This window comes from Toxorhynchites rutilus, chromosome 1 (assembly GCF_029784135.1).
Source record: "Toxorhynchites rutilus septentrionalis strain SRP chromosome 1, ASM2978413v1, whole genome shotgun sequence".
Classification (NCBI taxonomy): Eukaryota; Metazoa; Arthropoda; class Insecta; order Diptera; family Culicidae; genus Toxorhynchites; species Toxorhynchites rutilus.
Genome location: NC_073744.1, coordinates 28307313 through 28322785, shown reverse-complemented (window position 1 = coordinate 28322785; position 15473 = coordinate 28307313). Strand labels below are relative to the sequence as shown.

At 42.2% G+C, this 15473-nt stretch overlaps 2 protein-coding genes across 2 annotated transcripts; both read left to right on the top strand.

Moving 5' to 3' along the window:
• Positions 1–1367: 1367 nt before the first annotated feature.
• Positions 1368–3405, top strand: LOC129767298 (protein arginine N-methyltransferase 1-B). Its single transcript, XM_055768021.1, has 3 exons — positions 1368–1719; positions 2018–2520; positions 2579–3405. Exons 1-3 carry the CDS (start codon positions 1717–1719, stop codon positions 3201–3203), a joined length of 1131 nt encoding a protein of 376 aa, XP_055623996.1. The 5' UTR covers positions 1368–1716; the 3' UTR covers positions 3204–3405.
• Positions 3406–8706: 5301 nt separating this feature from the next.
• LOC129767203 (zinc finger protein 569-like) lies at positions 8707–10910 on the top strand. The gene is made up of 2 exons (XM_055767858.1): positions 8707–10229; positions 10287–10910. The coding sequence occupies exons 1-2, from the start codon at positions 8829–8831 to the stop codon at positions 10806–10808; spliced, it is 1923 nt and encodes a 640-aa protein (XP_055623833.1). The 5' UTR covers positions 8707–8828; the 3' UTR covers positions 10809–10910.
• The last annotated feature ends 4563 nt before the right edge of the window (positions 10911–15473 follow it).

Here is a 15473-nt window from a genome sequence, read left to right as displayed (position 1 = left end):
GATCGATTTGAGCAACACAAATCGGACCAATCAAAATGTGGGACTTGGTACGTTTAGATAATGCTTGTTATTTTACAATTATTCAATTGTTTATCTTAAATTGATGCGTCGAAAATTTCCTCTTTTCCAATTGATGCAAACATTTTTGTGATCTCTTAAGAAATACTCGAGATATAAGCATTCAAAATTTTTAATTTTTTCCTACATGCCCAGCAAACATTAAATCGCATAACAAGCGTATATATAACATCATATGCCATAAAATTTTGTTGACATATAATGCGCCTAACTGGCATATGCACGCAAAAGTGGAGGCCATATACATACATGGCAAATGCTTACCGAATTTGTTTGGATGAATATGCAACTTTGACCGGCTATAACAGCGATTATGTTGAAATTGAATTGCGATCTAATATGAATATATTCATGAATTGTCAAAGCACCAAATACTACTTTTGCCATACTCATATACGATTTATTACAGACATAGAAAAAAAACAAATGGCGCAAAATATTTCCGTGAAATGTTTATTATAGCCTCACGAATCGCCATTTTCATATATGAGTATTTATGTTTGTAGAAATAATAATTGTTTGATTGACTTGTGTTGGGAGAGGAATATGAATGTTTAAAATGGCACAGATTGATGTTTGGTGAAAACTGCTCCGATGTGGGTTCGAGCTCCGGTCGTCTGGATTATCATCCACCAGCTATCTCGCGCGACTATCTGAAATTTAATTCAACAGCGGTTAAAACATTCGATTGCATTAGCATTTCATTGACATTTCAATATGATGTAATATGTTTTTTATTAGGATCTAATATGATTTACTGTTTCATGATTTTTATCAGCATGCAACACGATTTACTACAGTACTGAATCGATTTAAATTATACGCTTATATGACACACAAAATGCATCAGCGTAATATACGCATATGATGCGGATTAAATATATTTTACAACAATGTACATCATAAAATTGATATTTATTATACCGAATTGCGACTTAATTTGATAATGGTATATAAAATCGAGTTTTTACATTTTATGCGATTTCAAATATACACGACACATACTTTGATTGATATTATATGCGGTTATGATTTATTCGGATTTCTTGTAAGACTTGGCACGTGCAAAATTATACGATTTAATGTTTGCTAGGTGTTCTGTGTTCAAATTTTCCTGCTTCAAGCGACCCTTTTCGCTTCATACCATACGTTTTTCATATAACGCCATCCTTGCCAATTCAATGATCAAATCGCTACACCTCTAGCAATATAATTTTGCGCCCAATCTGCAATAAACACTTTCCCGGAACCCACCGAAGACACCGAGTTGCGAAGTGACAGCCACTCACGCGTCCGCAGCTGTCATTCGTCCCGGCCGTTTTGTACTTCTGATTCGGCGTTGCAAAGAAGGGCCCCAAGTGTGCTTGGTTTGCAATCATCGACGAGAATATTGCAGGGAAGAAAAAAATCTAACAAGCGTGAAACATACACGACAGAACAAAACCAGTGGAAGCAAAGATCGATCGTCGAAGATTACAATCGGAAAGTTCCTGGTCGGTTCGGAATCGCTCTTCCAGACGCGTATCCCATTGTCCCAGTGGTCAAACTTGTTTTCCCCCGAGAACGCAAGGCGAGCGAAAAGGTTGAATTCGAGTCGAAACAAGCTTCCACTTTGAAGAGGACCTATATTATTCGGATATGGTAAGTTTTCACTGTGTTCGGGGTATTTTTCAATTAAGTTAATCGGCGGATCATTCTCGGATCGGATGTCTTGATTATTGTGTAGTTAGTGTAAAGAAGAAAGTGTATTAAGGTAACATGGAGGTACGAGCAGGATACACAATCGTCGAATAAACATAGACGATTTGAAGGTTATGATTTCAAAAGATCGTATATTTTACGTACGAAAAATCTGCCTTTTCGAACGTTCGAGACATTTGTACAACATGTTCCCTTTGGCTTTGATTGTAATCGACTGTTTCCCCTCTAATCGCTACAGGCTTCCACGGATGTCAACATGGAAGCAGTGGAAAGCACCAAAGCATCGTCCTCTTCGACGTCATCCACGGCCGCATCTAGTCCCAATGGGAACACTAACGGAGGAGAGAACGCTGGTGATCTAGCTACCAATGCGGAGGATATGACCTCGCGGGACTACTACTTCGACTCGTATGCACATTTTGGCATCCACGAGGAAATGCTGAAGGATGAGGTCCGCACTCTGACGTACCGCAACGCCATGTATCACAATAAGCATCTGTTCAAGGGCAAGACGGTGTTGGATATTGGCTGTGGGACCGGTATCCTGTCGATGTTCGCTGCCAAAGCCGGTGCTGCCAAGGTCATCGCCGTCGAGTGCTCTAACATTATTGATTACGCTCAGAAAATTATCGAAGCAAATCATCTGAGCGACATCATCACGCTAGTTAAGGGAAAAGTGGAAGAGATTGAGCTCCCAGATGGAATCCAACAGGTTGATATTATCATTTCTGAATGGATGGGGTAAGGGAACATTGGTGAAACTTTTGAAATTTAGCCTGATTATTGGAATCAATTGCAGGTACTGTTTGTTCTACGAGTCCATGCTTGACACAGTGATATATGCACGAGACAAGTGGCTTAAGCCAAATGTTGGCATGATGTTTCCGGACCGGTGCACACTTTTCGTGGCTGCCATCGAGGATCGTCAATACAAGGATGAAAAAATCAATTGGTGGGATAACGTGTACGGTTTCAACATGAGCTCGATCCGTAAGGTTGCCATTAGCGAACCCCTCGTGGACGTCGTAGACCCAAAGCAAATTGTTTCCAGCTCTTACTTGATTAAAGAGATTGATCTCTACGTCGTCCGTAAGGAGGATCTCGATTTCGAGTCGCCGTTCCATCTTATCGTCAAGCGGAACGATTTCATTCAAGCATTGATCACGTATTTCAACGTGGAGTTTACCAAGTGTCACCAACGGTTGGGCTTCAGCACTTCACCGGAGTCACCCTATACCCACTGGAAGCAAACTGTTTTCTATTTCGACGAATATCTGACCGTCAAGAAGGGTGAGGAAATCTACGGCATGTTCAAAATGAAGCCAAATGCCCGGAACAATCGGGATTTGGACTTCACGATCGATTTGCACTTCAAGGGTGAGCTTTCTCAGGTGAACGAGAAAAATCATTATCGAATGCGTTAATCAACTACCAACGAGAGGCAGCAGATTTCCAATTATGTACACATAGGAGAAAGAACAAGCTCGATATTATCTATAGGACCCCATCCCCGCAGGAGGGAAAGTTTACACAACCCCGATGAGTAGGACAAAATGTTATTATAATCCAAATACTGCAAGTGGATGTCGCCAGCACATCCGTGAATAAGAAAATGTATGAGCTGAATAGCCTTCATGGCATACGCATTATTTATTTTAACATTTCAACAACTATCACTAGAAATATTCGACCAAATCCCTCCTGACAGTAGTTTCCTACAGAATGCAAAATGTGTCAACAAACTTTCATTCAAAAACACTATATTAATCACACCGTCAAGGCAAACTTTCATAAAAGCTGCTCTGAAATATTTAAAAAAAATGAAAGCTGCTACCAATCGAACGTGTATGAGGAATAAGACAGGTTGGATTTTAAATAACAAAAATATTACCAGTAGTTATTCGGGAGAATTCTCTAGAAGAAATAACAAATGTTTGCATGCGCCTCAAAGCCCATAATTATGTATAACCGACAGCACTTATTTTTGAGGCACGTGCAAACGAAGCGTATTGTGCGGAATGCAAAGTCGGAATCTGTGAACACTCTAAAGCGGTGAGCACTAGGAAGCAAAGCGATTGTCGCATTTTAAAACTGATTTTATTTTTTTCCTACACTTTTATTCGATACAAATAACACTACTCCTTCAATGCACATCGCGTTTTGGAGTGTTTGTTGGTTCCGTAAAATGTTGTGTAACGCGTATACATTATATTTATCGAGCCGCAATCTCATACAAAGAGTCCTCGGATTGCCGAAATGAAAATGAGAGCAATTTTGTAATAGAAGGACTCGGCTCGCAATTGTGAACGAAGTGAGTTGAGAGAGTGAGAAGTAATGATTACAATAAATGTATTTCCGAGAAATGAATTGCCCGGAAACCAAAAATGCGCCATATACTGATTAATTTCATTTTTAGGTAAAATTTTCATTTGTGTGTCCATTTGGCAACCGATTTCCATTGTTCGTGCTTTGCTTGATCGGCCAAGTCGTTTTTGTTATTTTTCCATTCAGTCGGCCTGATTCTACGCGGCGTGTGAGGTGAGATGACAATTGTCACATCACCATCACGCAACTCTCCTCACTCTATTCCTACAGTCGTTTCGGATGCCGTGAGAGGTTCATTTGATGTATGTGAGAGGATGAACAGCAAGTGACAAGGCGTTCATTCTGCTGGTTGCCAAATCTGATCAGAGATGCCACATTCGCACATGTGTTCACGAATTTGTAGACATTTAACTTTTATCATAACCTTTTATTCCTGCTGCAGGCTATTTAAAATAGTGACAAAACATTATTGATTCCATATGATAAACGAAGCTGGTCAGTATGTCAGACATTAGCACATATTTACAAATATTTCAGATTTTTATCGCATATATTTGAGAAAAAACATCTGGCATCCCAGAATTTTATTTATTTCGCTCAGAGAGGTCAGATATTTGTTTTGCTGCAGTCAGTACCGTATCTATAGATCTGATTTAACCTGGCCTGTTGTTAGTGTATCAGGACATTCTGCCGAATTTGCAGGTATTTGATTTAGATTTGGTGAAACAGTTGATGGCATCCTGTAAAGTTTAGCATTTTTGTTTGTTTTGGTCGTAGTTGCTGCTGCTCTCTGCACTCTCAGTGTTAAATTGTTGCTCTGGCTCCGGCTCGGGCATATACCACGGCTTCTGAAATGGATATGCAGTTCGGTGACGATGACTCGCGGATAGATAGATGAAACACAAGACCCATATGATAGATATATTTTAGAGAAAATAAATAGATTTCATGAAATGAAAATAATTTCGGTGTGCTTATTCGTCCAATTGAGGAATAACAGACTCACTACCGCTTTCACAAAAAAAAACAAACTACTTGCAATTTGTCTTTCGTACTGTGAAAATTGAAGATAAATTGAATTTATTGATACATATAATACCATTACTATCGATTCTATACGACCCAAAAAAACACTTATTATTCCTCTTCCTTTTTTCATTTGTTTTCATGCACTGTCGACACCTCAAGACATGTCGACGATTGTCACCTAGAAATCCCAGTTCATGTGACAATCGTCACGTATATTTGAGAGCGGGAATAAAGTGAGAGTTCATTCAAGTGAGATTTCTCACGGCATACGCCTGGTGGAATCGCGTGACATAAGTGACAATTGTCATCTCACCTCACACGCCACGCAGAATAAGGCCGAGTTTTTTACCCGCGTTGGAAGTGGCTCACACGTTTTGGCGTGCTTGGTGCATATCGCCAAAGAATATGGGTTGTAGACGTACCACCGAACCAGTTACTAGGACCCGAAGAAGAAAACCCGCACTCAAATCATTGCCACAGCGGATGGATCAGCGGATTTTGCTATCATTCGAAGCAACTGGCGTTGAATGTGAACTGGTGCGGCACGAACTGAATCCAAAGGCCGTCTATCCAATGACTGGACCATTTTGTTGAGGGTTCCACTACCATTGGTATTCTAAAGGAAATCCGGGACCTGCTTGTTTCATCATATCTTTGGACCGTTACCAACCGGAACTGTCTTTGGTTTGAACAGGGCCCGCGTTCCAGAATTGTCGTACGCCGTTGCTGCTGACGGTTAACGACAATTCACCGTTCACAGCGAAGCAACTGGTAGTAATCAGATCTGAACTGATTATCATCATGCGCACCTGTCGTACCAGAACACTACCGCTTCGCCAAATATGACCCGTGAATAATTCAAAGTCGCCAACTGGAGGGATTATTCAATTAAGAACAAACACAACCAGTTGGGCGTCGTGCACAAATTACGTAACGTTAAAAATCCGGATTTTGGACCCCTACGTAACGCAATTTCCTATCTCTGATACACAGAAAGTAACGCAACCTCGACCCCCCTTATCGCGTTACGTAATTTGTGCACGACGCCTTGCTCGATTTTCTCAACTCCAAAGATATCGCCATCGCTTTTTTTTAAAATTCTTTATTTGAGAGGCTTTCAGCCTCCCGGGCTGGTTCGTCTCTGTTGTGAATGCAGTAAATTTTGCCGCAAGGTACAACAACTTACATAAAATTGCTGCTTGCTTGCTGGACCAGATGATAAGGATGTCCTCGGACCATGGCTCCAGGCCAGTGGAGAGGAAGCCGTACCGTTGAAAATGCCGAGAAGTTCTTATTCCCCTTCATCGCTGGAAATCAGTCTGTTATTACCGTCGCTTACCCCAAATCCAACTCCTGATTGTCCTTTTGAGCCGTCCGTATACCTGATTTCGTGGAGGCGGTATTTTTCTGCTATGATGGCCTTGAAATGTTCTGGCAGACCGGCTGAGCTCACCCCGGCTCGGAAGTTGTTCCTGATACCGTTCTCCACGAGAGTCGTTGGGAACCTCCAATCGTTCGCCCCAAACCAGGACTGTTTTGCCACCGGGGGAAGGTTGGAATGCACCACCCGCTGCAGGGTCGTGTTGCTGAGGGCGGTCAGGTGGGTGCCTTATTATAAATCGGTGCTAGAGTTTTTGGGAGCTCTAGACCCGTAACCGGATCTTCCTGTTGTTGCTTCTGTGCGGTTTGGAAATGGTTTTCAGAAGGTTCAACCGGGTGGCACAGCAATTCTTAACTTCCTCGAAATGGCGGAGGAAGCTAAGTTTGTGGTCGACCAGCACTCCGAGGATCTTTAATGTTTTTCGACGAGGAATGTATTCTCTGTATAGATGGATCCTGGAGGTGGGACCCTAATGACTGTGGCTGCATATCACCATATGGCTGCTCTTCTGCGCTAAAAGTTTGAATCCTCTCTCGGCTGCCCACCGGCCGATGGTGTTGGTAGCTGCCTGTATCCTGATGCGTGGAATCCTGTGGGTATCACCCACTGCTATCAGAAGAATGTCGTCCGCGTAGACGAACACGAAGATACCCCTAGGCAGGACCTGGAACAGGTTATTCAGGTACTCCTTGAGTACTTGAGGTACTCCTGTCTCCTCGTGGAAAACTTGGGAGCTGGTGTTCCCAATTTTGACCTCAAAGGTTCGGCGTGTGGCGAAGTTGATATCGCTGTTATTACTGAGACCCACCCTGAGTCGGAGATCAACGTTTACTTTTTCGATTACTGACACCTGGGATTAGATAGAACCAGTTCCGGAAGAGGAGTGACTATTGCTGTGAGATGCCAACTGTCGTCTGCTGTCAAGTTTCCAAACGAAAATTATCGAAGCCATCGGCTCCATCAACATCATCACTGCCTCCAACTCTAACCATTTTTCGGTGCTCCTAAAGATTGGTTTCGGGATGAGAAGACGTCGAAGCACACCAAGTAAACTGGGACAGATGTAAACAGTAAACATAAAAATTCGTAACGCCTACCGGAGACCCTTCGCTTTCTTAAAGTAAATTCAAACAATCTTTCCAAAATCATTCAAGCCAGACTTGTAGAGCTCCATAATAGCAACTTCTCGAGTTTTCTTCAATCTCTTTCAGATTGTGCTCGTTCATTTTGGAAACTACCCAAAGTTTTGAAAAACACCTAGACCGGTTCCACCGCTTATCCCTCTAGTTCCGGTTAACAGCACAATGGATTGTTTTGTGACACCTGCCGTTGGCTTAGTAATCATTTGTGTTTTTCCAGCTATCGCTGCGCAGAGCTATCTCTTGTGTGTATTGATTGAATTATTGATTAAACTAGTGAATGAATAAAACAATTTACGAATTCAATTGCAAACAAAATGAGTACGAAAGTCTATTTAGCAATGCCGATTTCCCCTGGCTCCATGGTATTGAAGTCTGTGTTAGGGAAACGTCCATTCATTCCAGCGATCCTACCTCAATCGTTGCGAAATCATAACTGAGTGTATTTCCGAGCGGCACTCGCTTATATACCGATTGGTGTGATTTCAATAACCTGTTTAGAAAGCAATTTTAAAACTATTGAAACAAGTTTTAGGATCAAAAGGTGACAAGCATGTAAAGCGTAGACATTTTATCTTTCGAATGAAGTGTACCATTTCGTGTACCATACCATTTCGTTCAGTTGTTTAGAAGGTATTAACGTTCAAAATCTCGTTGCTCCGGCGTAACGCTTTTATTTTTGAAACTTGAACTTACACCCCAAAATTGAAATGAAAGACGTAGTCCTACGTCAAAGATTAAAGTTACAATACTTATAACAAGCCATTCCTCGTAATATACATAGCACATTGTAAAATGATGATTTTCTATTCTTTTCAGCGTGGATAGAATACATGAAACCGGGAAATTTGAGGATAAATTCTGATTTGTCTAGAAAATTTGAACGAATTTCATACCAAAAAAACAAAACATCCTCATTTTACTCGCTGCGCCATCTGGTTGTAAATCCAACGCAAATTCGACAATTGAATTTCGCGATGATTCCATTTCAATTTACATTTCACCTAAAATTGACCCCTTTTCGTTGAGAGTACAAAAACAAAAACGTGAAATGTGACAGCTGTTCGCCTACAAAACAGCAACAATGAACGTAATATAATTTTCTGAACAGTACACTATCGTTAGGCATACGAAATCATCCAAAACAAAATCGCGAACATCTTCGAAACCAGAAAATGCCTCGGAGATGTTCGGTCGTCGGGTGTCAAACCAACAGGGACTATTACGAGCCCGGCGTTCGATTCTTCCCCTTTCCCAGAGAATACGATCAGGTGATGCGAGAGCGCTGGAGGCAGTTGATCGGACGTGGCTGGGATTGGAAGATTCCAACACTAGCGGCGGTTTGCCAGAAGCATTTTGCTCCCTGTGAAATAAGCTCCGACCGAAGGCTTCCGGATTCCACGGTGCCAACACTACAGCTGCCGCAAGATTCGCTAAACTCCGAGGAGAATGATGAGTGTTCAGAGACCGACATTGGCACGAACCATAAACAAAGGAAACAAACGGCGGAACCACCCGCAGAGAACGTTGAAGGCGACGAAAAGCAGACCCAAGCCGAATATTTTGAGGAGGAGGAAGAAATTCACGAGGAAGTCATTATTTCTCATTGTCGATTCTGCACGACGGAACTGGATGTTGATTCCGGACTTGACATCTCCATTGCCAGACACTGCGGGCAAGTTCGTGATTCGGTGTGGGAGATGTGTATGGTTGCTTGTGAAGACACCTCAGTGGAAGATTGTCTTATTAAGATTTGTGATAGCTGCTGGAATCAGCTGCAAACGTTCGAAAATTTTTTAGTTAGCTGCCACGACCAGCAGCACGAGCTTTTTAAATTCTACGGCGAAAAGCTGAAAACCACAGAGCTTGAAGACGAATTCGTGGAGGAAATAAGGGATGAGTCAATAGTACCTGATAAGGCATATACATTTGAACAGGTCATAGTATCAGAAGATCCTACTGAGGACAATGTGTCGAAGCCAGATTTGGAATGTTTTCCATCTTTGGAGGGACTTTCCATTGGCGAGATGATAGAGGTACTAGATAAGATCCCAGCTAGTCAAAAGAAAACTACCATCATGCCAGACGAAGAATGCTGGGACTGTGGTCAAATATTTCCAAGCCGAAACCAGAAGAAAGAGCATCGCAAAAATTGTGCGTTGATTGGAAACACAAGATCGTTGAGGAATCGAAGCTATACGTGCGAAATATGTAAGAAAGACATTAATACTCGAGTTGGCTACCGAGTGCATCTGTTGAAAATCCACGGCGATCATCCCGTGGGCGACGACTGTCCAGAAGAGTTGAAACGTTTGCAGTCAAAGAAGCGACTGCAGTGCCCCCTTTGTCCGGACCGGTTTCAGCAAGTACATCAACTGAAATATCACATCAGGACACATCAGAGCAAAAAACAAACCGGAAAGATTAGAACCAAATCGAAGGGAGGAAATGGTGGAGTGTGTCAGCTGTGTGGGAAAAGCTTCCAGAATCCGTGTTACATGGAGACACACATGAAGTTCCATTTGAAGGAACGGAATTTTCCGTGTGAACAGTGCGACAAACGATTCTACACAAAGGTGTGTAAAATGTTTCTATTCTCTTTGATTTATATATTAAAAATTAAATTCTGCCAGCATGACATGAAGGATCACCAGAAGACAATGCATGCGGAGCACACACTTCTTTGTGGCTCGTGTGGGAAATCCTTCGGGACTCGACGAGCCTTCATCCGGCACTCCAAGATACACGATGAGGCTAGCAATGCCCATCTGTGTTCATACTGTCCGAGGAGTTTCCCGACAGCATGGACACTCAAGTATCATGTGATGAAACACACGGGCGAGAAGCGCCACCGATGTGAGCTTTGTGGTCACGAGTTCCGCTTCCGGTACATGCTGACGCAACATAAAATCAAAGCACACCAAATAGATATCGAGGGGGTGAAGTTGTACAAACGAAAGCGAAAAAGATGCACAAATACCAGAGAGGACGAAGACGATGATGGCGAAGAAGAGGAAGAGCTCCAAGTAGAACAGGCGGATGATAGCGGTGAAATCGACCGATGCCAAGGTATGAATACTGGAAGCTTGACGGAGGAAGGTAATTCCGAAGTTATTGTAAAGTTCAATGAGAACGATGCTACATGTGTGTTGTAACAAAATTAGAGACTACAGCACACAAATATTTGAGCTCTTTTTTCTGATGACAACCCAATCAAATTCTAAATCAACGTCTCTGAGCGTTATGTTCATGCAAAAGAAAAATCCCTACCTCTTACGGAGTGGAGTATCTGGGCGCTCTCCATAGACTTTCCCAAACGAACCAAGCGAGCGGATAATCCAATCAATGCAGAGCAAAATTGTCTTCCATCTCACTAAAACAGTGTCAAGCGAACTATCACGGTAACGGTAACGGTATTGAATTAAAGAGACTTTAAACTCAGAGAGTTCATTCGTCTCTTGGGAACTATCACGAAGGAAGAATACTTGGTGTTCAAACGGGCTCATGTAATTAATTCTACGATGACAAACATCACTCCCCAAGAGCTGTTGTCTTAGTTAAAGCAAATATTAAATGCTTTCTTATTAAAGAGCTCATTAAACAAGACGTCGTCACGAGCAAAGTTGAGGTACTAACCGTCAAAATGAGGACCGACATCATAATTGTGTCGGTTTTTTTCCTGACGATATTTCTAAGAGGTTGAGCGTTCGTAAAATACTACAGGGAAGTAAAAAAAACAATCATCATCGGTGGTAGTGATGCCAACGCTCATCACACCATGTGGGGAAGTTCCGACATCAACAATTGAGGAGAATGTTTCTTTAGTATTCGTCTAACAACAAAGAATCAAACGCTTTGAAACAAGGAATCCTAAAGCTGTGTATTCTGGTAATTTCTGAAACAACACTTAACTGAAAAGTTTCGGAAGAGTCGTCTTTGTCTGATCACAAACACATTATTTTCAATGAAATTGTGGCCCTTAATATCTAAAAAAAACTGCGAATGGTATTCACATGAACTCGAGTCAAGAATTCTCTTGAACCAGCTAAGAATTGAACAAAACAATAGTTTCTGTATATAACAGTAACCGTCCACTAAAGAGTTTCTTCGACAATCTTTTCAATAGAGCTAAAATTAGTTTGGATTGGTCTCGAGAGACAGAAAAACCCCTAAAGAATATAGCAGAGCACTGTGAAAGCATTGAAAAAACCCCAATCGTTGCAAGACTCAGTAAGACTCTTGCAGTAAGAGACCACTCAAACGGGCTAGATTCCCTTAAAAAGGACGATTAGTCGTTCACAAAAACTCCCAGAAGTATTAGTCTTACTGATGAAGGCTTACTTTCCGGGACCTACCTGTGTTCATCCTGATACTAGTACTGGCTATAATCGTGACATGAGATGCTATCGAAGATATTTGACAGAACCTGAAAGTGCAAAAGAGATTGAAAACATAGTTGCTGGATTAGCTTTACTGAGGTCAAATCCTTCCAACCATATAAATGTGCAGGTGCAGTTGGGTTTCTCATTCAAAATGGAGATTCAGAGCTTCTGTCTCTAATCGAGCTTTCCAAGGCAAGTTTTATACTGAGATAAGGTCAGGAAAGTCTTATAAATTTATTTTCATTCCAAACAGTGGCGTCGACTGAGGAGTGCAGGGGAGTGCGGACCGCCCCGGGTACACGATTTTAGGGGTGCAGAAACACCCCTACATTAACAAATACTCCATCATTCAGCATACACCGTATACTGATAGCGAAGAGGGGAGGGGTGCAACCAGATACTTCCGCTCCGGGTGCGAAAAATCCACTCGACGCACCTTAAAAGCCATTCCAAAATCGGGGAATCGTTTTTTTTTTAATTCTATATTTTTTGAGACTTTCAGCCTCCTGGACTGGTTCGTCTCAGCAAAAAAAGGCCGAAACCATACTGCGATGTGCGCTTACTATAAATGTGACGAAAACCAGTGGGTATCTAGCTTAAGCTACGGGCTGACGCTGCTCAGATCATCGATCAATCAACCTGACAGATCAACCGGACGGAAGTAGAAGAAAAGGAAAAAATTGGAACATAAACAAAGTTATAGCAAATTGTATCAGATAGAATATTCTAAAATTGTATAATTTCCATTTTTTTCCTCTTCTTCTCCGGAATACCGCATCAGCCTGCACAGTATTGTAGTACGAGAACCTGAAAAAAAAACTATGAAATGTAAGCTTTATTTGAGATCAAATTGTTAACGTTATTGTAAATTTAAAATAATAAATTACAGTTTGAGCTGCCCAAAAAAAAACTGCTCCAAAATTGTGGTGCATTTTCTGAGGTAAATCCGAATAATAAACATTAATTCATTTTACATGCACATACGGACAAGCAATTAACAATAAAACAATAAACAAAAAACAGATTTCGTGACGAGAATTTCTACACATTAGAGCTTTTTTCCCTTGGCCGTTTGACGAGGATGTCCGCTTACCATGGCCCCAGGCCACAGATGGGGAATCCGCGACACTCGAAGATGCCGACTGTTCATGTTCCCCTTATCGCGAAGGCGAAGGAAGAAGGATTTTCGATTTGATCACAAGTTTTTTGTTCAAATTTTAAAATACAGATCGGCATCTTTAAAAAAACAGCAGTGCAGAAGTTCGTGAAGGGTTGTAAGAAGGGGTAAAATTCGTTGCTCTCTCATCGTTTTGACGTCTTCGAATCTGGTGATGGATCCTTTGATTCTCCGGAGGAACAGCGTCGCTTCAACGGAAGATTTTTCCGCCCAAAAAGTTTTAAAGGTGTTGGCGATCCATAGTCTGATATCGTCTAGCGGTACTTTGCACGCTAACCCTTTCGTTACGAGCGTCGTCTATAGACGACATCCTGCGACATACTGCCCTTCGATTACACCAGCGCGATGTGCTTACTTTTCGGCGCAGTGCTCCATACAGGGGTAGCACTTTGGCGGAGCACACTGCCGTAATGAAAGGGTTAAAAGTAGTCCAAGGTGACCGACTCCGGCAAAACGGTCTTCCACTTCATTGCCGGCTATGCCACTATGTCCGGGGACCCACATGAGGACTGTATCCGGCAGCAGATACCTCCTGATAACTTGTATCCATGGGTGCCTAGTTATAGCCGCGTCAACGGCATCGATGACGCTAGCCGAGTCGGTAACTATCAGGATCGGTTTGCTTGACGGGATAGTGGCAGCTTTAAAGATTCCGGCAGCTTCGGCCGAGAACACCTGGCAAATGTCGACGAGTTTCTTGCTGGAAATAAGAGAGTTATTATGACCGCTTAGCCCGAAAACAACTCCTTGCATCCCTTTGGAACCGTCCGTGTAGCGAATTTCATAATTGTGGTATTTTCTTGAGACAAGTTCGACAGAGGTTTGCTTCAGACCCACAGAGCTCGCCCCAGCTCGGAAGTTGTCCTTGATTGTATCATCCACTCGGACCACTGGCAACCTCCAGTCATTATTCCCAAACCAAAACTGTTTAGCTATCGGTGGAAGGTTTGAGTGTGTCACCTGCTGCAAGATTTCATTCGTTAAAGTCAGGTGCGTATCCTTACCTCCGCTGGTTTTAGCGAGGAAGCTCGCAGTTCTGGAGACTATCGCCGTGTTCACAAAAATGTCCAATGGAGGTTCTCCTATTTCGGCGCATACCGAGGCTGCTGGTGTTGATGGTAGCAGACCAGAGATAATCCGTTTTGCATTATTGTAAATCGGTGATAGAGTTTTTAGGAGTTTATCTCTGGCCAGGCATTTTACTTCGAAACCGTAGGTGAGGGGGCTGTTGATGATAGCTCAGGCCACCCGTAAACGGATCGTTCGGTTGTTACTCCGGTGAGGTTTGGAGATGGTTTTTAAGAGGTTTAACCGGGTGGCACAGCTCTTCTTCACCTCGTCGAAATGGTGCTGGAAGTTCAGGTTGCAGTCGACCACCACTCCCAGGATTCTCAACGTTCTACGACGAGGAATGCGGTCGTCGTAGATTTCGACACTCGAATTGCAACCTTGGGGTTTGTGACTGCATACCACCATGTGACCACTCTTTTGCGCCGAAAGTCGAAAACCTCGTTCGACAGCCCATTTACCGATAGCATTGGTAGCTGCCTGAATCTTGATGCGTGGTGCCCTATGCGTGTTCCCCTCCACTACCAAAAGGATGTCGTCCGCATACATTTCATGATGGATTGATGGAATTTTTGCGTCAATCGATTTCGGCACTCCATAACAATTTTTGACATAGGACTATGTCTTTGATTTCTATATAGGGGGGTCACTCTACGAAAAATGTAACGATTTATTAAGAGTTTTCATACGCATATTACTCAAAATGGTTATTGCGACATATGTTGTGTTATGTATCATTAGACAGGAAATTTATCCACATGATTTTGCTTGAAACATGAACAGTGAATATAACAAGTTAACAATTCGACGATTTAATTGGGTATGTTTTCTTTCGATTGCACTATCCACTCGCTTCCTCCCCGATGCAACGAGCAAACTTTTTGCTTGAATTCGGGCGCTAGCTCATAATGTGAGTTGATGCGTAAAATGAATTATTCTCCATTTACCGATAATAGGCATTCATTTTATATTATATTGTATGTTGTCCAATCAATTTATGCTCAATTCGTGTTTTTATCGTGTAGGCCTCACTACTAACAATTTGTGTAAGCGTGGTCCAGGATGTCATAATATCGAGTATGTTGTTTGCTTATGTGAAAATGCAATAAATGAATTTAAATGGCTGCTGATTTAGTAGATCGAAAGGGTATAACCACGTAAATCAGATTATGATAGCTTCAGTAGTCGCTATC

What these genes read in the sequence shown, in the direction of transcription:
- LOC129767298 (XM_055768021.1), top strand. An exon ending in ATCATTTCTGAATGGATGGG is followed by an intron (nt 2,521 to 2,578) that starts GTAAGGGAACAT and finishes AATCAATTGCAG; the next exon opens with GTACTGTTTGTTCTACGAGT.
- LOC129767203 (XM_055767858.1), top strand. Translation starts at nt 8,829, where the DNA reads ATGCCTCGGAGATGTTCGGTCGTCGGGTGTCAAACCAACAGGGACTAT. An exon ending in ACAAACGATTCTACACAAAG is followed by an intron (nt 10,230 to 10,286) that starts GTGTGTAAAATG and finishes AAATTCTGCCAG; the next exon opens with CATGACATGAAGGATCACCA.